The following is a 25,231-nucleotide window of genomic DNA, read 5'->3' as shown; positions in this document are numbered from 1 at the left end:
GAGTCCGTAGAAGAAAAAAAAAAAAAAAAAAAAAAAAAAAACAACACTCTTGACCCCTTGATTTGCCGGTCTCCTCAGCCACAGGGTTGTTGCTTTCCATTATAGCTCCTCCCTCTGCCTCTGGGGGAACCATCTCCAAGTGTGTCCTGGAAAGAACCATGGGACTTTATGAACCACATTTCTCGACCTTCCCATTGATTCGTGGAAAAGGTCCTTTGAGGGGTCAAAAAATGCATACCCACTGCAGAGAGGGTATTTCCATCTTTCATACACCTGAACAGCGCGTCCTTCACTGTAGGGCCAAAGAAATGGGATCAAAGGGAACACTTGACAAACAAGGACTTGAAGGGCTACACAAAAATTACAGGTGCATCCAGGCATGCCTCCTGATAGAAATACCTGAACCTACAGCCTGCGTGGTGCCTTCTGCAGTGTGCAAGATGAGCCTCATGGACAAATGAGATGTAGCATGTAGGGTAGGAAAATGACAAGACTACTGAAGATTGAGCCTCATTAGTTTTGGTTCCAGAAAGATTCTCAAAGTTCTTTAATCACATTTCTTTGAAGTCCCGTAAAAAGTGCCAAATAGTTCAGGGTTCTGAGTGCAAAAGTCACTGAAGCATAACCATGCTTCCCAAATCTGTCAATCGTCCTAGACTCTGTTAGGAGGATAGGCAGTGGAACTCTGCTCCGCGAGTTCCTTTTTTGCAGCTGCCACAACCATGGCATCTACTGGCACCCCTTTACCCCCAAAGTCACTGCCTACTGGTGTAGCCAGAAATCAGTCTGGTCTCTTGGGGATTGGCTCAACCACATCTGTTCCTGCCATGCCCACCTAGAGATCAAATCAACGAGCTCATCTGGAGGTGGAGTAATCCAAGAGGTAGACGGGCCGGTCCAAACTGCTTCCAGAAATACAGATTCCTCCAGAGAAGTGTCTTGGGAGGACCAGCCACCCTTCTGCTTAAGGATCAAGAAGGTCTCTAAATGAGACATCGGGTGGTGATTTTGGGGACCCCTCTCCATCGAGATCAGTATCTAAGACAGACTTCTTAAGGAGAGTCCAAGTGCCTCCTTTTCTACTTTCTTTTCCTAAGGACTTCCTCGGTGAGGTGGTCTGGTGAAGTATCAGAAGAGATTAGAAGACTGGCTGGGCAGTCTGGAAGCTTTGGGCTGGCTGCCCCTTGGGGGGGGGGGGGCAGAATGTTGAAGATCACAGTACAAAGTCATCTGAGAAGTAGAAGGTAGATCCAAGGGGAAAGAACCCATCTGACCGGCTGCAGCAGAGAACACCCTCTCTTCACAAACCTCAAAGGCAGATCACTTCAGGGACAAGGAAGACAATAGAGCAGAGAAAGCGAGTTTCTGGCTTGTCACCTCCCTCAGCCCCAACAGTCCACCCGAGGCAGATGCTGGAGCCCAGCTATACAGTGCTGAAGCTCCGAGAGGAAGAAACAGCTCTGCAAACCTCAGAATAGACTCTGAGCTCCCAGATCTGACAGATACACTTTGGCTCCAAGAGTCATCCTCCTCAGGGGATGCCACAGCCTGTGCACTTGGAGCAGTATTCGGATCCGAAGACTTTGCTCTTTTCGCATCTGAACTACAATGCTCAGATCCAAGGACTCAAACAGGCTAAGTTAGAGAAGGAGCTGTAATGAGTGGAATAGTAGATCAGACCTCCTAACCTGAAGGGGTAGGAACCGCAAAAACTCCCATCTGAACTTGCTTACTGAAGAATTTCCTAATAATCCTCTCCAAATCTACTTCTGAAAGACTCCTGGAGGGCCGAGAAGATACTAGGGACAGCAATTTGGAGTGCCCCTCTAAAAAAGGGAGAGGGCACTGTGGATGGGATTGGATCCAGACTTCAAGAATAAGTTGTCCTTGGTAAAGGTTTCAGATTAGAGGGTGTGGTATCCAAAACAGGCTAGATCAGATCAGATGAGGGTCAGATCGAAAGTAATTTTGGATCCTATTTCTCTTTTTTTAGATTCAGACAAAGAAGCTGGAGAATCCAGAAGGTTTAGACCTTTTGTGGAGTCTCTGGATTTGTGTTTGGGAGAATGAATCCCAGTAATGGCCTCAAAGAAGTTGGTAACAAACCTATTAAAATCAATTTATTCTTCTGTCAGCCAGTGCTCACGGGTTGAACCCAGGACAAATACTGCAATCCTGTCATAAATGCTCCAGGCCCAAGCAATATACACAGATTGTGGGCATCGGAATAAGGCAGCTTATGGCAACACATCTCACTTTTTAAAAACATCTGAAAAAGGTCCTACAGAATTTAAAGAGAAAATGCTCAATAACAAGTACTAAAACAATTTTTATTTAGCCATAAAGAGAAAAGTTGTATAAAGTACAGTTGTGTATACTTACTATAAATGTAGATGTTAGAGTGTATTCACTGTTGCAGTCATCACATTCGGGTAGATTCCCAAAGCTAAGGATGGGAGGAAGAATTTAGATAGCATTAGGACCAGCTATAAGACCCTGCAAGACTGCAGTAGCAAAGCCAGCTCTGGATTTAGAGAAAACTGGTAAATGATAATGCTTGGTGAAAGTATGTACAGAACTCCAAGTAGCAGCTTCTAGGATGTCCTTGGTAGGGACACTTCTGAGAAAGGCTGTAGAGGTAGATGCAGCCCTGGTTGAACGGGATCTAATCCCCTGTGGGACAGGTTTTCCATGGTGCTTATAGCAGAAATGAATGCAATGGTCTATCCATTTAGAAATGGTTTGCTTTGAAATAGCCTTCTCTGCCCCTGCAGCAAATGCCACCAGCAGTGGTTCAGATTTCGTTTGAGGTTTAGTCCTGTCCAAGTAAAATCTAAATTGTCTGTGCACATTTAAGGAGTGCAGTATTCATTCCCCTTTTTCTGTGGATTAGAAAAGGTTGGCAAATGAATGGACTGATTAAGAGCCACACTGGATACCACCTTGGGCATGAAGGAGGGATTGGTCCTGAGGAACACATGTCCGCATAAAAGATGATGAAAGGCTCCACTGCCATAAGGGCCTGCAATTCAGATACCTTTCTTGCTGAAGTGATTGATAAAAGGAAGGCTGTTTTCCAAGAAAGGAATTTTAACACTGCACTTACAGTTGGTTCAAAAGCGGAAGAGAGTTTTTCCAATACAAAGTTAAGGTCCCAGGCTGGAGTTTGGGCTCTCCTGGATGGTCTTACGTTTTTGGCCCCTCTGAGTAACTGCTTGAGCAGTGGATGAGAGAAGAGGGGTGGGTTCTGTGTTGTAATGAGCTGAAATGGCCGAGGCGTGAATTTTGATGGAGGAAAAAGAAAGGCCCTTGTGAAACATCTCAGTTAAGTATTGGAAAATCTGAGGTAAATTGGGCGCTGCTGTGCCCATCCCTTGAGTTTGGTTCCAGGCACAGAATCTTTTCCATTTTTCAGCATAATATTTTCTAGTACTAGGCCTCCTTGCCTCCAAAATGACATCCAACACTTGTTTACTGAGGGATGGTAACGGAGAGAATTAGTCAGGCTGCCAGGTTCAGTGTTTGAAACTGAGGGTGCAGAATCTGGCTCACCTGCTGTGCCAGCAGGGTAGGGGTCTGAGGCAGGTGCCATGGAGCCAGTGACAAACTGCGCAAGAGGGGGGTACCAGTGTTGGCGTGGCCAGTCTGGTGCAATCAGTATCGTCCTTGGTTTGCCCGGTTTGATCTTTAGTAGTACTTTGGATAGGAGAGGCAGAGGAGGAGGCAAGGCATAAATTGATAGATTTTTTCCAGCTGAAGGACAGAGCATCCACTTTCCAAGCTTGTTTGTGGAAAGTTCTTGTGCAGAATTTGTCCAATTGGTAGTTCTGGGGGGGAGGCAAACAGGTCTATATCTGGGCTCCCCCATTTGTTTATCAACATGCTGAAAGTCTTTGGTTACAGTTTCCACTCGTGTGGGTCCATGAGATTTCTGTTTAGTTCGTCTGCCAGTGTACTTAGTTATCCTGGCAGGAATTGAGCCTGTAGATGCACTTGGTAGCTCAAAGCTGTGTTCCACAGAGTCATGGCTAGTCTGCAGAGGGGGTAAGAATGGGTACCCCCCTGCTTATGTACCACATAACAGTGGTGTCAGTCTTTACCATTAATTGTCCTGGAAGAAAGTGGTCCTTGAAGGCTGTCAGAGCATTCTGTACAGCTAACATTTCTTTTTGATTGATATGCAGGTGCATTTGACTTTGGTTCCATTTGCCCTGAATGCACTTCCCTGCCAGGTGAGCCCCCTATGCATAGTCTGATACGTCTGTTAGGGTTTGGGAGGCAGGGGGTAGAGTGAATGGTAGTCCCTTGTTTTGGTGGCAGGCCTCTGCCCACCAAAGGAACTCTAACCGTAGGCAAGGTACGATAGGAATCATTGCTTCTAGAGCCTGAGAATGTTGACACCATAGGCTTTTTAGATACCATTGTAGTTTCCTCATATGAAGTCATGCATACGGAATTAGTAGAATGCAGGAGGCCATGAACCCAAAGGCTTGCAGTATTTGCCTTGCAGATATAGCAGGGGTTTTGTGGCCATCAGTTTGAAGTTGTCAAATGAATTTCTCTGGCATGAGGAAAGCCATCTAGGAAGTTGTGTTCAAGCTTGCTCCCAGGAATATAATTTGTTGACAGGGTACCAGATGTGAATTATTTTCATTTATGGTGTACCCCAGACAAGTTATCATCTTTTGTACAAATACCACAGGATTAAAAAAAAGTATGTCCTGGCTTTCTGCCTGAATTAGACAATTGTCCAGGTATGGGTATATTGGAATATTTCTTTGCCTGCAAAATGCAATGACTGGAGCTAGGCACTTTGGCTTATCTACTGCACCCAGAGTATTCACAAAGGGCAGTGCAGAGAACTGATAGTGCATGTAGCCTGGTTTGAAGCATAGGTATCTTCTGCAAGATTCCCTGATTGGGACGTGCAGGTAGGCTTCCTTTAAATCCATTGTTGCCAACCAGCCATCTTTGCCTAGCATAGGAAGTAACTGGTGAAGAGTTAGCATCTTGAATTTTGGAATCACCAAAAAGGTGTTTTAAGATAGAAAGGTCCAGGATAGGACACCAAGAGTTGTCTTTTCTGGGTACCAGGAAAAATCTTGAGTAGAAACCTTCTCCCTTTTCCTCTTCGGGTACAGTTTAAATAGCCTTTATGCTTAAGAGAAAATACTTGCTTTTGAGCCTCTGCCCACTGATTTGGGGATAGATCTGGCCAGCCGTTTGGGGTTGGTAACATATGAAAGTGAAATCTCTATCCTTGGGAAACTGTATTTAAAACCCATTTGTCCTGGGTAATGAGTTCCCAGTTTTTTTGCCTGCAGAGCAATCTTTCCCCCTAAAGGAGCAGACAGTTGAGAAGTGCTTGGAAGTTTTAAAGTTAAGTCATTGAGACAGTTTACCAGAGGGAGTCTTACTACTGTACTGTGCGTACCCTGGGACTGAAGCCTGGATGTTCTGTTGGTTCTGGGCTTGGACTGAGGAAGCCTGGAAGGGCAGGAAAAGACCAATTCTTAGAGGGCCAATGGCTACTACATCTTGGAGGCTGTACTTGTAGGAAATCTTTAACAGTTTGCTCAGATTTAGCTTTTTCCTCCATCCTTTTAAGAACTACTGCTGCTTTGTTGCCAAACAGGCGGTCCTGATTTAAGGGAGCATCCAGCAATTTAGCTTTAACATGAGCTGACAAAGATTGCTCCTTAAGCCAAGCATGCATTCTAAGTACAGACCCAGTGACAGCCCTGCAAGATGCCTCTAGTGAATCAAAACCACATTGTAAAGTATGCTTTCCAACCTTTTCAGCAAAATGCATTAAATCCTGTAAATCCTTATTTTCAGCACAGTCAGGAATCATCATTTTCTGTTTAAGCAATCCAATAATATGCTGCTAATACTTCAACATATGAAACTGGCAGTTTAAGGCCCTAATGGCCAAAGTTGCAGAAGTGTATACCTTCTTACCCCACCTATCCAGCACCCTGGAGTCTTTATCAGAGGGGTTAGGATATTTGGCAGTAGTAGCTTTAATGCCCTTGGGTCCTTATGAAATGGTCTCAGGATCCGCAGTAGGAGTTTTAAAAAGGAACTCGAGAATCAGGAACCCTGTAATATCCATCAAGTTTTCTGGGAGCAGGAGGTAAAGAGTCAGGGGCCAAGCTCGATTACGAAAAGGCATCAACAATGTCTAGTACAGGAGGGACAGCGAAAGGCCTGTGTTGGGGCAGGAGTAAGAAATCCCTGAGCCTCATTTTAGAATCAGAGTAATTCTGGCTTCCCAGTAAAAGTGCTCCCCAAGAGTATGCAGGTTTTCACCAAAAGAGAAATCTGGGTGGGGAAGCAGAGGGAATAGAGTCCTCTGCATCAGAATCCTCATAGGCAGATAAGGGTAAATCCTGGTCATCAGAGGAAACAGAAATTTCGGAATCCTGGTCAGAAGTATCATAAGCAAATTCAGTCCTAGGTCTCAGAAGGGGAAGGTTGGCTTCCCCTGATTAAAGTAATAAAGGTCTTCAGCCATTCTTCTCATTTGTTTTTTTATTTTAGGCACAGAGGCCTGACCATGCAGTCTGGGCATCTGTTTTCTAGGCATGGTTCGAGTTTTAGGCCTTGAAGAAGATGGAGTCTGTTTAATATGCAAATCCGTAGGCCTGAATACACCTTCAGAAGCCAGTGCCCGCACAGCGGCTCTGGACCCATTCAAGGTACAGACATCTGCAGGTTCCACAGCTGAAGCATCTCGCGGCATACCGGACTCCAAATGCGTCTCAGTAGAGGCCTGAGAATCTGAAGTAGCAGGTATTGGGGGCTGCGAAAGCACTTCACTGAGTACCGGCGAACCGGCGACTGGCTTAGGAGAAGCGTTGGACCTAGGCAGCCTGTCTGTGTTTTTTTGGAATGTTGCTAGTCGGACGGCTTACCAAAGACATATCTGGATAATTGAACAGAGTACCAAAATATTTAGAAGTGTAAATATACAGACTACGAATAGTTTGTTGCTTAAATAAGGCACAAAACTGACAGCGAGGTACGTCGTGGTCAGGGCCTAGGCAAGGAATACAGTACGAATGAAAATCTTTGTGAGGTATTTGCTTTCCACAAGAAATACAATTGACTTTTACTGGCATCGGTTTAGTGCAAGAAAACAACAGGGTACTTAGCTTTAGTTGAAGACTTAGGTTCTGAAACTCGAAAATGAATATTTCAGGAGTCGGCTGACCAGCACTTGCGAACTGCTTCTGCTTCGGGCACTGCACGGCAAGAAAGACTGATGTAATGGTGTTGGCTGCATGCTTTATACCCCTGACTACCTGACGTCATGGAAGATGAGACAGCAACCAATGCAAGACCCAAGACTTTGATAATCAGGCTGACTGAGGGCTATTGCAAGCAGATAACCAAAATGTGATGACTGCAACAGTGAAACACGAAGAACATCAGCAATGGTACTGAACTGCATTAAACTTGTAGATAGGAAAAGAAATATTAACTATGGTAAGGAAAGAGAAATACACCAAGTGTAAAAAGGAGTAGGGAAAGTAGGTTAGGGCCTACCAATGACTGTAAAAGCTTACAAAGTGTATAGAAAAGGACAGTAGTAACGACAAAAATAGAACTAAATATTAAAAAGTCATAAATAGGGATCATTTATAATAAAAATATCAAAAAAGACCTCCCACTGTACACTCCGGAGCTGAAGGTAACCATGTCTACATGCAAAAGTGGTAAAGGACAAAGGAGAGTTAGGGGTGGTGCATTATGGGTAGGAAAGGAGCTCAAGAGTTTGTTGGAGGCCACGAGCTAGTATAATGACAGTCAGATCTGAAGACTGGACCAGATTCCATTAGTTGAAGAATGAATGAAAATAGACAGATGACACGTTATTTAGGCAGAAGATTATAAATTGAAATGTTAAAGGATTATACGAAATGGGGGGCAGAGTTTGAGAAGGAGAGTAACATTTTCAGTACAAGACCTTTAAGAATAGCAACAACCATACAAAATATATTCATAAAGGCAGCAGAAAGTACTCCAAGAACTAAATCAGCAAAGGAAAGAAGAGAGTTTGATCAATAAAAGGTGTCTGCAAGTAGGGACTATAGGAAATAAGAAAGAGGCAGAGGATTTACTGGAGAAAGTTAGCAAAGTAACCAAGGTTCTGGCAGTAAACTACAGAGGGGAAAAAAGACAGAGTGGGATAAGGCAAAGCAGGAGACTGGACTAGAGAGTATTCCTTAGCAAATATTCATAACAGAGTGAGCTGAGAAAAAGGGATGTGTGTGATAGACCAGCTCTGGTAGAGTCAAGAACAGAAAATGCTCTTTAAAAAGGGTATATTAGTAGGGTGTATAAAACAGTGCATAACTATAAAAAATTAATCAGAGGAAATTCGAAAAGGATTGGGAAAAAGATATTAGAAAAGCAAATTACAAAAGGAACAATGAGAAGACATTTGTATGGTTCTTAAGTACACAAAGTTCAGAATCTTTGCATGGAGGTATTTTTACATCTCCAGACTTCATATTTTTTTTTCTCAGGAACACAGCAAATATTGGAGATATATAATGGAGGAGAGAGAAAACCGAAATCATGCTTATGGACTATATCATGCTAGCAAATTTAAAAACTTTGCTACAAAATACTTCAACATGTTGGGGGATCAAACAATAAAGAAAATTATTACTTTGTTTAGGCGGTAAAGATCCTGTACCCTGGCTCAAAGCAAGGCCTTACTAAGTTTAATTCTGCTGGTAATCACAAAAAAAATTACAAAAAATTCTAAATCAAAATCTTAGTCAATAACAGAAGGCCTGATTATTATTAAAAAGGTGATAAAAGAATTGGAGATAGGATCTTTAGCAAAGGCAAGGAGCAAATTTCATAGAAATAAATGGAATTCCTGGGAACAATACATGCAAAACAAAGCTCAGGAAGAGAGGTTTAAGGGAAGACAGGAACTGAGCAATTTAGGTTATGTTTCAGTGAATGAAAATGGTTAGAGTATAACATGTAAACTACATGACAAAGAAAACTTAATATGGGTTTTCTATCAAGTATGTGAACTGTTAAAGCAACAACAAATGTAATGACTTACTAAAGACTGTAAAAAAAATTCATTGCCATTGAGTCTACCAACACAGTTGGCAGACTGGATACCAAAAGGTACTTCAAAGACCTCTGCACTTTACTCTTGTCTAATGAGAGGGGGGGCATTTTTTTTTTTTTTTTTTTATCTGCCTCCTCTATGCCAAGGTCTTCCTACTACTCCACTACACCTTGCTCCCTGACATTATATTGCCCTCCCTCTCTGCACTTCATTTTTCACAAAGGAGAAAGCTACTCATGAGCAACATACCCATTCAGGATTTCAGCTTTCCCCCCAGTTTTCTTTGACCTCCCTTTCACCTTTGCCTCTTGCTGACCTTTCCTCCTTTCTGTTAGACTTAAAACTATTAAAACTACTACAAAGTCCTTGTGCTTTTTCTCTCGCCCACCCGTCTTCCTGTAGGCGCTTTTACCCAAACTGCTAGCCTCACATGAAGTTGTGCTGCCCCTCCCCCCTTTCTGTTTTGCATCTTCTTTACACATACTTGTCCACAGTCAGGGTATTCCACCCAGACTCCTAATCACAGCCTATTTACCCATCTCAATTTCAACTTCTTCCTAGTATCTTATCCCATATCTTTGACCCTCTCCCATAGTTCAGCACAAAACATTTTGCCGAAATCTTACACAAGGGCATCTGTATTCCAACTCTATCCCTAGCTTTAAACTACTCTGTATTATAATCATGGCTAGACAATAATGCAGCTAACTGGGCAGCGACGATCCAATAGGCTAGGATAGAATTCTGGATGTGATACTATATGCCAGAGTTGCACAAATTGCCTGAACTTTTCATGGCTCAAGACCTCAATCAATTTGTGTTCCCTCTCGAGAGAAGCCTTGTGCCTCTCAGTCTGCTCCTGGCAGATTCGGATACCCTATGATTATTACCCTTTTTCAGAAATATTTCACTCCTTCAGTTCTCTCCCCCAGTCTCCTCTTCCTCCCTTGGTGTACCTGGAGGATGATACAATACACTGCAGCCAATGGCTCCCCCCAATTCCTCTACTGTAACTGCCAGGACACAAACTAGGTTCTCTTTCAGCCCACTCCTTTGCTTCAGTCTTGCTTTGGCATTCTTGTGATCTTGCATCTAGTGCCACCCTACCATTTACATATACTGCTGTACCACAACCATCTCACACTTCTTGGTCATTCAGCAACATATAAACAGATAGCTTCTCATTATTGTTGGTATCAGACATGTGAGACGGTCTCCCTCCATCAACTTAACAGTCCAAAGCCTACTTCTCGCTCCCTCTCTACTACAGCTAATTGTTCCATAACCCCTTCTTTACTCAGCATGTCAGCTGCTAGAACAGAACCCTTCCAAGCAGGCAACCTCCAACATCTTCTCCAAACATCTCTACATTACTTCCATGTCTGATCCTGCTTGCTACCATCTCAACTAACTCCTTTAAAAGACAGTTCAATGGTGCATACAAGTGCCATAACATGTATACACCCCTCCCCTAGTGACCACACTGCACATCTCCTCCAAGGTCATACTAAGTGCAAGCCCAGAGAACTGTTTCCCTGAAATCTGGTCTGCCCTTTTCTCTTGTCAATTAAGACTCTTTGTGATGGAGTTCATAGTCATCAAAACTCTGTTACGGCTCCTTATTGAAATGTCGGCACTCAAAATGCAGAGTGCTGACAAGCCAAAAAAAAGACTGTATATACACAGAACAGCGAATATTTTCTTTGTGATGGAGTTCATAGTATTCAAAACTCTGTTACGGCTCCTTATTGAAATGTCGGCACTCAAAATGCAGAGTGCTGACAAGCCAAAAAAAAAAGACTGTATATACACAGAACAGTGAATATTTAAAAAAAAAAAAAGGTTCCCACCCCCCCGAACATATGTATACCAACTCAGAGAGAGATAGTCATACCTTGGAGGAAAGGGAATATTTCAGAGAAAATAGCACCTTGGACTTCTGGCGCACTCATGTGGGTCCCCACATTTCAAACCGTTACTCTGTTCTCAGTCTCAACACTTCTATTTGCCTCCTACACTTCTTGCTCCATGCCATCTCCCCCTCCTACTTGTAACATTTTCTCCCATCACTTCCTACATTCTTTTCTCACTGGGTGCTTGTTATATCTCTGTTGCATTTAATCTCTTATCCATGTCACCTGTACACTTCAACAGGACTGTCTGCCATTTCATCTCTTTTGCCAATTACACAACTCACCTGGCTGAATATCCCTTCACTATCCTTGTCCTTTCTACTCTACTTGTAGTGCTGACTCCTGGATGGCCACCTCTTCTCCCTTTCTCCTCTCTACCATCTGACCCTACCCTCTGGGGATATCCTTCCACATTAGCTTCCTTCTTGTCCTTTTATGGATGTATAGTCAACTTTTACCCTTGTTCTACCCTACATATGTGCACTTTTCTGACAACTTCGGACCACATGGGTCTACTCAAACTCTGGCTCTTGCTTCCCCCTCCTAGTTTTTCCCCACCCATACTGTTAAGTCTCTTGTTGCCTTCTGTTTCTCTAGCCTGTCTTAATGCAGACAAGTCAGTCTATCATGAGTCTCTTATATTCTCTCATGAAGCTCCCCATAGTCTCCTGCAGACCTCATACCGTTTGCTACCCTGAAGCTTGAACACCTTACAAATTTGTTTCCCCAACTCTTCCTATCCATTCTGTGTTGCTGTTTTCATGCCCAGTTGATCAACTCACCCCTCATTCCATAGACATATTCCTTTTCTTAACCTACCTAAACTCCTTCTGCCTCACATTTTACCCTTGACCTGCTAATCAGATGTCAGACAAGTAACACACTGAAAGCTATCAATCAACACAAGACTGGGAATTATCACTTAATTGGCTTTAAGATTCCGTACTTAGTAACAAAGCAGCATCTATACCACGCATCTTTCTGATGCAATTTCACAGCCTTTCATAAGCAAACACTATGTATCAAGTTCTGTTCAGAAACCCAAGAGACACGCATACAGGCTCCTGCCTGTCAAACCCAAGAGTCAAAAAGCTACCAGGTTCTATATGCCTTACCTGTCCAAATGGTTCTACACCAGTTATAGACTAGAAAACAGACCTATAGAGTCCACAAAATGTAAAATGAATGTACAAACAGTTCTGTAAGACGCAAAATGAATTGCAAATCAGAGTGCAAACAGCTAACAGTTGTGAACCCACAACCCAAGCTAAAAATACAGTCTTGAACATACTTAATACAAATCCTATTTCAAATATCATATCATATAGCACTGTAGGTCAGTGATAGTTTAAATTCATTTTTGAAATAAACTGATCTGACAAACACTTCACATCAACTGATGAAAGTAGCGTTTAAAGCAAAAAAAATTAATACAAACATAGAAAAATGAACCAAATCAGTTTAAGGTGAAGTAATAACATAGTCCTGTTTCTCTTCTGCTTTGTGGCCTGCATAACCCTTAATTTTATTCAGGTTCTCAGGTGGTGAAACAAACTGAACAGAGTCAAGATCAGTGCAAAGCACATGAGAATCCCACTATGCCTCAGTACATTCAACAAGAGCTGGCAAGACTCCTTTTGATCTTTGCAAGGATTCAAACTATTACTGCGAAACATATGGTTGGGGAACAGGATACCGAAGGTAGATGAACTCAGATATTGCAATTTACTGTTCTAGTGACCATTCGGCAAGAAGATGCTTAACATGGATAAATGAAATGGGAGTAACCAGACAATAGAAGCGCAACACTACAAGACCGTAAACTTGCACAAATCAGTGTCCAATCCTCACAAAAATGGAATTCTCCAAACTACATTCCAACTTGAAAACAAAAGCAATGCATTCTGTATGGTGCTTTAACTGAAGGACACAGAACTTTCAATTGATTCACATGCATACCGTTTTAGACAACTCACTGCCAGACTCCATGATCCGCAGACATAATGGAATAATTTCAGTTGTCAATAAAAAATTAATAACTTCCTGTTCATCTGTCTTCACCAGTGCTCCTAAAAAGAAAAAGGAAAACAAATAATGAACTGTGGACAGCACTAATGCAGTACTCAAAATGATGCACAAATTGCAACTACTGCTTTAAATAAAAAGTAAATTAACATAAGCAGAGTACACCATAGACTACAGAACTCTTAAATTAATATAATGAGAACAGGAAACCATCAGAAATGTCTAAAATGAACATGGGGTAGAAAAGTGCGAAGAAAGGCAAACTAGAAAGAATCAAAGTACAGAGGTATATTACCACAACAGTAAATATTCAAATGATCAGTGCTGCAGTAGCCTGAGCCACATGAGTTATATCCTGCATAGGCTAAAACAGCCCGCCAGCTTCCAAAGCTTTAAATCACCTTCCATGCACCCAGTTAATCAGCTTGAGCTGAACTGACTACAACACATTTGAGTACCAAGCCCTTCAGAGCTTTAATGCCAAACAAATAGAGGGAGGTTAAGCCCTGAAAGAACATTGGTGGGAAAAAAAAGAATATACATGTCCACACCGGTGGATAAAAAATATACAAAAAACAAGCAAGGTGGAGGAAGGGAGAAGCTATTGCAGCAGTGCTGGCGTCAGAACCATGGCCTGAAGCTTAATGCCAAAAAAATGCATCATCATCCCCTTTGGAAAAAACTCAGCTCCCACGATTACCACGTTGATGGGAGCCCACTGAACACTGAAGGGGCCATAAGAGATCTGGGCATGCAGGTTGACAGCCACCTCACCTCTGAGCACCACATTGCCACTGTGGTCAAAGTCCTTCCACGTGGCAAATCTTATAACCAAAGGTTTTGCATCCAGAAAGAGGTCATCATCCCTCTCTACTCATCCCTCATTAGACCAATCATCGAATATAATGCCCCATTTGGCATGTACCGGACCAAACACCTACAACAGCTGGAGAGGCCACAAAAGTACCTCACAAAAAGGATCCTAGGCCTTAAACATGTCCTACATGGACAAACTTCAGCTGTTCTCAGTCTCTTACCTACTTAGAGGTGATCTCTGCTTGACTTACAAAGCCATGTCCGACCCAGCCCTACTTGAAATGCTACACCCAAGGAAATCCCAATCCCCTGCATCACACACTCCAGACATCACAACCTCATTACCACAATTAACAGAACATGCTGGAGGGACAGGTTCATCTCCCAAAGACTGCCCATACTCTGGAATAAGCTTCCCATTCATGTCAAGCAGAGCACCTCACTGGGTCTCAAGAGAAATCTTGACAAATGGATGGGTAACAAAGTTCACTCCAGGGATCATTCCAGTAGCTCTACTGGATGGGGCACTGAACGAACAGTGGGTGGCACGTTGCCTGGGCGATTTTTTGGGGCTAGGCTTGTAAAGGCTCCAAGGCCATTAGCCTACTACACACCTATGAATTTATGATCATTCAAGCATCTATTATGGCAAGTTTATTTTTTTATTTATATTTATCACTATGGCAGTAGCCCAAGCTACATTGGGTAGATTATTATAGCTTACAAAAACTGGGAAAAAGTGGAAGTGGAAGGGTCCAGGAGGCTCTGGAGAATGGTCCTAGTAAATCCTGTTCTAGATCTTGAAAAGGAGTGCTTTGTAAGAGTATGCACAAAGAAACAATTTGCTGCTACTAGAATACTTCAGAGTCTACCCTTTCCAAAAAGCCGTACATGAATCAAAGGCCCTGGAAGAATAATCCTTGACCCTGCCTGGAATAATTCTGTTGTGGTGGCAATAAGAGTAATAGCATGAGCAGCCATTTGGAAATAGTTTTCTTTGACACTGGTTGCCCCTTATTACCTTCACAAGAAATAAACTGATTTGAAGTTCTGAAAGATCTACTTCTGTCAAGACAGTACCATAGTTGTCTGTGGACATCCAAAGTATGACCTTCCTCCCTCATTTTTGGGTTCAGGAAACAAAACACAGATGGATAGACTGGCTTAAAGTAAACTTGGATACTACTTTAGGCATAAAAGGAGGATCAGTTCTCAGAGAGAGCCCACATCTGTGAAATATTAGATAAGAGTGACCCACTAGAAGAGCCTGCAACTTGTACTCTAGTTCCTTAACATAGAAGTTAAGTTGCTGTGACCTCTGAAAGAAGAGTATCACGTTCTCTAAACACACAAAATTAAAGTCCCAAGGAACAGTCAATGGTTTTCAAAGAGGAATTCACATAAGAATGCACTGAAAAACAATGCTGCAGTGGCTGACAACTGAACCTTGACAGGTAAGACAGGCCACAGGATATTAACTTATGGCTGTTTTGTTGATACCAACTAGAAAATATTTTCCCACTTGCCTGTATAAGATTTTCTGGTACCAGGCTTAGTCTCCATTAGTAACTGCTACACATACTCAGAAAACAGGCGCTTACAAGGTTTTTAGGACCCTATAATAAAGACAGTCAGCTGCGATTGTTTGGGGTTGGGCTGTATCAAACACCTGATCTTGTGAGTAAATCCAGACTGTGAGGAAGCTTGTGTTAACTGCCCCTGACCAATTACAGAACAGAAAACCACTACAGCCTGGGCTAGAACAAAGTCAGGGGAGACCTTCTGAATCTTCAGGCGTACCCTGGATATCACAGTGGAAGGGGTGGAAAAAGCATACAGGAACATTCCTGTCCAAGGAAAAGAACAGACATCTTTTTCCAGCCTTCTTGCATACAGCCCTAAAACAGTATTTTGCCAGTTGACTGTTTAGAGAGGAGGCAAAGGTCTGCCCGAGGAATTCCTTACAGACGGAAAAAGAAGTTATGTTCTTACCATAATGTTCCATGCGAGTTGTTCATCTCGCCTTTGTTCTTACACGTGGGTTCGCAGCAGATCGATCGGCTCTGAGTCGGCCGCTTTCCAAGCTCTAGATCTCTGAGAAGCTTGAGAGTCCCTATCCCATGATGCTCTGCTGCCAAACCAGAGATCTAGTTTGCTGAACCCAGCAAGAAACGCAACTAAGCAACCCAATATGACAAAGTAACTAGTTACAATTAGTTAAAAGATAACCTGGCTGACAAGAGGATACTAGTAAGATCAACCAGACCACCAGCCATACCCGTTCATCCAGAACATGGAGGGGGAAGGTGGGAGGGAGTGTAAGAACAAAGGACTGATGAACAACTCACATGGAACGTTATGGTAAGAACATAACTTCGTTATGTAAAGTTGTTCAATCTTGCCGTTTGTTCTTACACATGGGTAGCGTCCCAAGCATCCTAATCCTGGGCGGCTCACGGGAGTACATTCCTGAGAATGGTGGAACCAAAGGAAGCCCTGACCCTGGAGGCCCTGTCCACTTTGTAATGAGTAATAAACGTACGAGGTTTGGAACAAGTAGCAGCTGCACAAATGGTGTCCAAAGGTAAACGAGCTGCGTGAGCTACGGACGTAGAAACAGCCCTGGTAGAATGAGCTTTCACTTCACACACATTCTAAAGGTTGATGGGATGAAGAATATGCAAACTTTATACAATCAGAAAGCCATTTGGACAATGTAACTTTGGATACCGAAAGGCTTTTCTTATTGTCTGCATGGGAAACAAACAGTTGATCTGATTTTCTGAATTCGTTTGCTCTGTCCAAATAAAATCTCAATAGTCTGTGATCAAGCTTGCGCAGCACGTATTCAAATTTACTGGCATGATGCCTGAAAAAAGTGGGAAGTTCAATGGACTGGTTCAAGTTCGCTTCGGAACAGACCTTCAGGAGGAAGGATGGATTTGTTCTTGGAGACACCCTGTCAGGCTGAAAGACCAAATATGGGGGCGGCCTAATAGAGAGTGCTTGAAGTTCAGAAACTCTATGCACTGAAGTAATGGCCACTAAGAAAATTGTCTTCCAAGAAAGGAACTTCAAAGGACAAGAGGATGCGGGCTCAAAAGGGGGAAGTACAAGTTGAGACAGCACCAAATTTAGATTCCTGGCAGCAATCGGATGTCTGATAGAGGGTCGAAGGTGATGAGTCCCGTTCAAAAAGGCTTTACATAATCTGTGGGACAATGTTAGAACCTCCGCATCCCACATGGAAATTAGATATGGCAGCCAATTGAACCCTTATAGTAGCAGCTGCCTCACCACAGTGGAAAAGTGAAGTCAAAAATTCCAGAATGGTATGAAAAGGGACAATAAAGGGATCAATACCATGCTGAGAAGCCCAATGACCAAATAGTTTCCATTTGCTGTTGTATAGCTTCCTGGTGGAGACTATCAGAGGAAACCAGAATATGCTGAACCGCGGGAGACAAATCATGAGACCTGGCTAGGTTGGGAAGTGGAGCAGCCAAGCTGTCAGCTTGAGGGATACAAGAGAGGGGTGAAGAACTGCCAACGAACGAGTCAGGTCTAGCACTGGGTCCAGAACCCAAGGTTCTTCCACTTGGTATTGTTGAAGGAAGGGGAACCATATCTGCAGAGGCCAAAACGGGGCTATCAGAATAACAGTCCTTCCCAGACTTTTGGCTTTCTGTAAAAATTTGGGAATCAGCAGGGATGGAGGAAAGGCATATAGGAGACCCGAGGGCCAATCTTGTACGAGTGCGTCCCTTGGAATGTCCCCTGGTGGAGGGTACATCGCAAAGTAGCTTCTGCATTTGGCATTCATCGAGGATGCAAAAAGGTCGCAGCAAGGCTGGCCCCATTTGCGGAATATCCTTTCCGCCACTCGTTCTTTGAGGGACCACTTGTGAGGCAACAGAAAGTCTCTGCTCAATTTGTCCGCCATCACGTTGATGACCCCGGGATGTGCATTGCTAACAGGAAGCGCCCAGTGGATACAGCCCACTGCCCAATTCTCAGGGCCTCTCGGCATAAGGGGTAAGATCTGGTTCCCCCTTGCTTGTTGATGTACCAGACTACTGACATGTTGTCTGTCTGTATTGCAATCGTCTCTCGAGGTAGAGAGAGTTGTGAAAGTGTTGCAATGCTAGGAACACCGCTCTCAACTCCAAGACATTGATGTGCAAACTGGATTCCATCTCTGACCAAGTACCATGGACAGTTATTCCAAGACACAGCACCCCCACCCTATCAGGGAAGAATCCGTGGTCACCGTGGTTGTGGGAGGGGGGGGGGGTACAAACAGACGACCTACAGTAACTTGGTGGCTGTTCAACCACCAAAGAAGGTCCTTTTTGCAAGTATTTGTCAGCAGAATCTTGTGTGACATTGGAAGTTGTTGATACGACCACTGTGTGAAGAGTATCCTCATGAGCATATGCCCCAGAGGAAACGCTATGAGAGTCGCTGCCATGGTGCCTAACAGCTTCAGAACTTGGAATGCAGATACTTTCTTTTCCATCAACAAAAAGGGATACTTGGTTTCGTAGAGCGATTGCTCGTTCTTGAGGCAATCTGACCAGGGCGGAGGTGGTGTCTAGATCTGCTCTTATAAAGGAAATATGCTGCGATGGCGATAAAGCAGATTTTTCGAAATTTAAGGTTATGCCCAACTGGGAGCACAGGCTGATAGTGTAATCCCTGGCGTGAATCAGTTGATGTCTGGTGGTGGCGGTGAGGAGCCAGTCGAGATATGGAAACACCCGGAATCCTTAATGTCTCAGGTGAGCCATGACCACTGCCATGCATTTGGTGAACACTCTGGGGGCTGTGGTGAGACCAAAGGGCAGAGCTCGGAATTGGTAATGTTTGCTCCCCAGCCGGAAACACAAGTGATCTCTGGATGGCTTGGCCATTTTGATGTGGTAGTACACATCCTTGAGATCTATCGAGCACATCCAATCACCCGTTTCGAGAAACGGAAGTATCGATTGAAGCGTGACCATCCGGAACTTTTCCTTTTTTGCCAAAGGTATTTAGTCTGTTGAGGTCTAAGATGGGCCTCTAGTCCCCTGTTTTCTTTGGAACTAAAAAGAACCTGGAGTAAGTTCTGGATCCTATCTGGTCCGCTAGGACTGGCTGGATGACTTTTCCAGCAGCCTTTGAATTTCTATGGCTGCTAGATTCTGCAGACTGGGTGGAATGTCTGGGATTCTTGCACGAATGGAAGGGGATTCTGAAAAGGGAATGATGTAACCTCTGGTAATTATGCTTTTTGCCCAGGAATCTTGATGCAATTCCTAGCCAGGCGTCTGGGTATAAAGCTAAGTGACCCCCAGACTGCCTCCAGAGCAGGACAGTCGGGCCTCCTCTCAAAACGCTAATAGGGCTTGCCAAGGAACTGCTCCCAGTCACCCTGGTTCTGTGGACCCCCTCTGCCGCCTGGGCGGTGTTTACCATTATACCCCCCCTCTGTCCCTGGAGGGGGGTTCAACACGTGTGTTCTGGAAAGCTCCTTGGGACTTCCAGAACCACATTTTTCCACCTTTCTGCCCTTTGGGGTATGGTCTAGTGGGGGTGGAAAAATGGACTCCTACGGCAGACAGTCTTTCCTTCCTGCTCACACCTAGTAAGTGTCTCCTTGACTTTAGGTCCAAACAAGAAAGAGCCATCAAATGGGGGTATTAACAAAGGAAGGCTTCCGCAAAGGAGCATAAGCGCATCCAGGATGGTCTCCGCAGAGCTATCGCTGAACCTGCTGCCTGCTTGATCCCTCGGCTGCATAAGAAATGAGCCGCATGGACAAGTTTACAATGGAATTAAGGGTGTTAAGCTGTGCCGTCACTTTCTCGGAGACAGCATCATCTGTGTTGCCCTGTAGAGTATCTCCAAGCTCTGAGGAGATCTCGTTGAAGACGGGTAAAGTGGGTTAAATAGTTAAGCAATCTTATTGCAAATGTCGCAGAAAGTACAGTTGTGTACCTACCATAAATGTAGATGTTAGAGTGCATTCACTGTTGCAGTCATTACACTTGGGTTATCCTGCTGGCAGGCTACCCACAGTTGGCCTGAATTCCAAAGTCTAGGTCCAGCATCGGTTGCTGTCGCCTCTTCCCTGACGTCAGTGTGCTAGGGGTATAAAAGATGCAGCAGACGACATTTTCTTAAGTTTTTCTTGCCCCAGATGTCATGTGCCCCCAAATTGGTAGGCTGATATTATGCCAATAAGTATGCATGCACAAACAAACATTTCCTTCATCTACAAACAAATACACCACAAAGGTTGTATAGGATAGAGAGGTACAGATAAGTCCCAGCAAAGAAAAAGGGGGATGGTGGTTGGGTAACCTGGACTGCAACAGTGAATACACTCTAACATCTACATTTATGGTAGGTACACAACTGTACTATGTTCGTGTTTCACTGTTGCAGTTATTACACTTGGGTAGAATCCCAAATCTGAGGTTGGGTGGCTGGATCTAAACTGGATTAGGAGAGGCTATAAGGCCCTGCAGAACTGTAATGGCAAAGCCTGCTCTGGATTTAGAGTAGAGAGGTAAGTGGTAGTGCTTGGTAAAAGTGTGCAGTGAACTCCAAGTTGCAGCCTCTAAAATGTCCTTGGTTGGGACTCCTCTGAGGAAGGCTGCTGAAGTGGCTGCTGCTCTGGTTGAGTGAGGCCTAATGCCCTTAGGCACTGATTTGCCATGAAGTGAATAGCAGAGACGGATGCAGTGACCTATCCATTTTGAAATAGTCTGCTTTGAGATAGTAGCATATGCTGCAGCATCACAGGGAAAGGCTAAGAGTTGCTCAGTCTTTCTGAAAGCTTTAGTTCTGTCCAAGTAGAAGCGCAGCTGTCTGTGCATGTCCAAAGAATGCATGAGTCTCTCACCCTTATTCTGTGGGTTTGAATAAAAGGTGGGCACATAGGCATAAATGTCAGGTTCGTCCTCAGAGAAACCCTGTCTGGATGGAAAATGATAAAAGGTTCCACAGCCATGAGTGTGCCTGTAACTCAGACTCGTCTTGCAGAAGTTATTGCTAGTAGCAGAGCTGTTTTCCAAGATAAGAACTTTATTTCAGCTGTACTGGCTGGCTCAAAAGTAGGCAGTGTGGGTTTTTCCAAGACATAATTGAGGTCCCATGCAGGTATTGGTTCTTAGCAGTGGATGTGAAAAAATTGGTGGATCCGTATTGTAATGAGCTGAAATGGCAGAGGCATGGATTTTGATTGATGAAAAGGATAGGCCTTTGTCCAGCATCTCAGTTAGATATTGTAAAATCTGAGAAATATTTGGAGCAAACGTGTCAATTCCTTGTGCCTGGTTCCAAGCACAGAATCTTTTCCATTTTTCAGCATTAGATTTCCTGGTACTGGGCATCCTAAATAACATCCATCACTGCTTTAAAGAGAGGTGTGTTCTGAATGGCTACATTATCCGCCAAGCTGCCAGATTTAGGGTTCTGAGTTGGCTGTGCAGGATCTGATTGTTTCGTTGGGTCAGTGAGGAATTAGAGGCAATGTCCAGGCTGGGCCATGAGACAAGCTCTTTAGGATTGGGTACCAGTGCTGGCGGGGCCAGCCTGGAGCAATCAATAATTTTTGGCTTCTCTTGTTTGACCTTTAGGAGTACCTTGGGGAGGAGAGCAGAAGAGGAAAGGCATATACTGCTAGTATTTTCCAGCTGAATGATAGAGCATCCACTTTCCATGCTTGCTTGTGATAAGTCCTTGTGCAGAATCTCTGTAGTTGGCAGTTGTGAGGGGAGGCAAATAGACCTATGTCTGGGCATCCCCATTTCTTTATCATCATGCTGAAGACTTGTGGCTCCAGTTTCCACTCGTGGGGATCCGTGAGGTTTCTGCTTAGTCTGCCAGAGTATTTTTATTTCCTGGCAGGAATTGTTGGCAGGTGTACGTGATAAGTCAATGCTGTGTTCCACAAGGTCATGGCTTGTCTGCAGAGAGGGTAGGAATAAGTGCCTCCCTGTTTATGTACCACATGACTGTAGTATTGTCCGTCCTTATCAGTAGTTGTCCTGGATGGAGTTGATCCTTGAAAGCTGTCAGGGCATTCTGAACAGCCAGCATCTCTTTTTCATTGATATGAAGGTGACTTTAGCTTGTGGGCCATGTGTCCTGAATACATTTTCCTGCCATATGGGCTCCCCAGGCATAATCTGAAGCATCTGTTATTGTCTGCCTGGCTGTGGGTAGGATGAATGGCTGTCCCTTGTTGTGGTGACAGGTCTGTCCCCACCATCGAAACTCCTGTTGCAGGCAAGGAATGAGGGAAATTAATGTTTCCAGTCTGTGACAATGTTGAGTCCAAACACTTTTTAGATACCACTGTAGTTTCCTCATATGCAGTCTGGCATATGGAATTAGCAGAATGCAGGATGCCATGAAGCCCAAAGTCTGCAGAATTTTTCCTGCAGATAACTGGGTTTTTGTTGCCAACATTTTGAAGTAAGAAGTCAGTTGCTTGTGTTTGTCTGGCGTGAGATAAGCCATCTGGGCAGTTGTGCTTAAGCTTGCACCCAGGAATATTATCTCTTGAGAGGGTACTAGTTTTGATTTACTTTCGTTTACTGTGTACCCTAGGCAAATTAGTAATCTTTTTACAAACGCCAGATGTCTTAGTAGAATGTTGTTGTTCTCTGCTTGAATAAGGCAGTCGTCCAAGTAAGGATACATTTGAATTCCTCTGTCTGCAAAATGCAATTACTGGTGCCAGGCATTTTGTGAAGACCCTGGGTGCAGTAGATAAGCCAAAGGGCAGTGCAGAGAATTGGTAGTGCATTGAAGCAGCTATGAATCTGAGGTATCTTCTGCAAGATTGTCTGACTGGAATATGCAGGTATGCCTCTTTTAGGTCCAAAGTTACAAGCCAAGCCTTCTTGCCCAGCATGGGCAGAAGCTGCTGCAAAGTCAACATTTTGAATTTTGGAACGTCCAGAAATGTATTTAGAATAGACAGGTCCAGTATGGGTCTCCAGGCTTTGTCTTTTCTGGGTACCAAGAAAAGTCTTGAGTAAAATCCTTGTCCCTGCTCTTGCTGTGGCACTTGCTGAATGGCCCTCATATCCATGAGGGAAGAAACTTGTTTTTGTGCCTCTGCCCATTGATTGTGTGGCAGGTTTGGCATACCTTTTGACCTTGGCAGGGTGTGAAAGTGGAACGTGTAGCCAGCCCTGGGACACTTCTCTCAAATTTGGCACATGATCACCCAGGACAAATGGGTCTTGAATATAAAGTGCTAGTTTTCCCCCAAGGGGGTTGCCAAAAGATAAGTGCTTGGTGCTGGCAGAGGAAAGTCATTGGGACTGTTTCCTGTATGGCTGTGTTTTGTCTTCTCCGCTTTTGGAGGTAGAAGCGCCCCACTGTTTAGACCTGTATGAGCCCTGGGGCTGGGATTTGCCTCTGGGGCGTCTGTATCTGCCTCTTTGTGGCCTGTGACACTGGAAAGGACAAATTCTTTGTAGACCAGTTCCTGCTAAATCTGGGTGGCTGTACCTGTAAGAAATCCTTTACAGTTTGCACAGATTTCACTTCAACACCTCCTCTGCTTCAACACCAAATAAGGTATCATGCTGTAATGGAGCATCTAATAACTTTGCTTTAACATGATCAGGCATATTCTGTTCCTTTAACCAAGCATGCCTCCTAATGACAGAACCCGTAAATGCAGGCCTGCAAGACGCTGCCAGAGAATCAAAACCACATTGCAATGTATGCTTTCCCACTTGTTCAGTTGCATGCAATAAATCCAGCATTTCCTTATTTTCTGCACAATCAGAATTTGATAACATTTTCTGTTTTAGCATTGACATTAAATATTGCTGATATTTAAGCACATGACAGCCAAAGTAGCAGAAGTGTAGACCTTTTTTTCCCCATCTGTCTAGTGCCCTTGAATCTCTAGCAGAGGGGATAGGGTTTTTGACCCCTTTGGGACCATGAGAAACAGTTTCTGGGTCAGCAGCAGGGTTTTTATATAGAAATTTATGTGAATCTGGAACCCTGTAGTATCTGTCTGGTTTAACAGGAGCAGGAGGTAAAGAGTAAGGAGATAGTCCGGACTCTGAAAATACATCTACAATGTCTAACACAGGAGGAATAGCCAAAGGCCTGTGCTGAGGAAATAAAAGGAAATCTCTAAGTCTTTTCTTAGATTCTGAATAGTCTTGACTCTCCCAGTGGAAGTGCTCCCTCATGGTATGCAGTGTTTCCCCAAAAGAATAATCCTCAGGCAGTGAGGCTGAAGGAACAGATTCTTCAGCATCAGAATCCTCATAAGGAGGAAGAGTATTCCTGTTCAGAAGAGGAGTCAGAGGAAATGGAAACCTGATCTGAAGATTCATATTCTGTCTCTTGCCTAGGCCTCTAGTCAGGAGGGGGATGGGAACCCCTGATCAAGATGATTAGGTCTTCGTCATTTTGAAGATCTGTTTTTTAGGCATGGTAGTCTGTCTAGAAGAATGCTGTACTTGTCTTTAGAACTGCTTTAATCTTTGCTTTGGAAGCTGAAGTAGGCTTTACATATAACTGTGTAGGTCTGAAAACACCCTCAGAAGCAGATGCCTGCTCAGCGGCTCTGGACCCATCTGAGGGAATAGTTTCAGAGTGTCCAATACCTTGAGTATCCAGAGGCCTAGCTGGCTCCATGTGGGAGTAGTCAGCGGCCTGTGGCTCTGAGGTAGCGGGCACCAGGGGCTGCGAAAGCGCCTCACCGAGAACCAGCGAACCGGTGACTGGCTTAGTGGAATCCTCGTCTGTTTTGGACCTCGGATGCCAGTCATTTTCTTTTTCCTTGCGCTTTTTATAAATTCCAGTAGTCTGCTGTTCCGACGGCATTATATAATTGAATCTGCGGCCAAAGTAATGAAAGGCAAAGTCAAACAGACGCTCAATAGTGAGTTGGTTAAATCTTGCACAAAACAGACAGCTAGCAACATTATGATCAGGGCCTAGGCAAGGAATACAGTAAGAATGAAAATCCTTGAAGTATTTGCTTCCCACAAGAAATACAATTGTTAACTTTTTCTGACATCGGACTGGAGCAAGAAAAAAAAAAAAAAAAGATTCCCCAACGGGGTACTTAGCTTTAATGAAGACTTCAGATCTGAAATTCGTTTTTGAAAATCTCAGAAGTCTGCCGACCGGCACTTGTGAACTGCTTTTGCTTCGGGCACCGCGCGGCAAGAATGACTGGAGAAAATGGTGTCGGCTGCATCTTTTATACCCCTGGGGCACTGACGTCAGGGAAGAGGCGATAGCAACTGACGCCGGACCTACACTTGGGTATTCAGGCCGACTGCGGGTAGCCTACCAGCAGGATAACCCACGTGTAATGACTGCAACAGTGAAATACTAT

The 25,231-nt window shown here is 43.9% G+C and overlaps 1 protein-coding gene across 1 annotated transcript in view; it reads right to left on the bottom strand.

Annotated features, from left to right (window-relative positions):
* The window catches only part of CNOT9 (CCR4-NOT transcription complex subunit 9), an 824,888-nt gene that overhangs the window by 340,066 nt on the left and 459,591 nt on the right, over positions 1-25,231 (bottom strand). Inside the window, exon 5 of the mRNA XM_044075238.1 lies at positions 12,976-13,085. Coding sequence (XP_043931173.1) covers positions 12,976-13,085 — 110 coding nt within the window. The remainder of the gene's footprint in view (positions 1-12,975; positions 13,086-25,231) is intronic.

Source organism: Protopterus annectens, chromosome 6.part0 (genome assembly GCF_019279795.1).
Source record: "Protopterus annectens isolate FY-2018-M chromosome 6.part0, PAN1.0, whole genome shotgun sequence".
NCBI lineage: Eukaryota > Metazoa > Chordata > Ceratodontiformes > Protopteridae > Protopterus > Protopterus annectens.
Note: the sequence above shows the minus strand (reverse complement) of the source record. Positions and strands in the feature narration are given on the sequence as shown.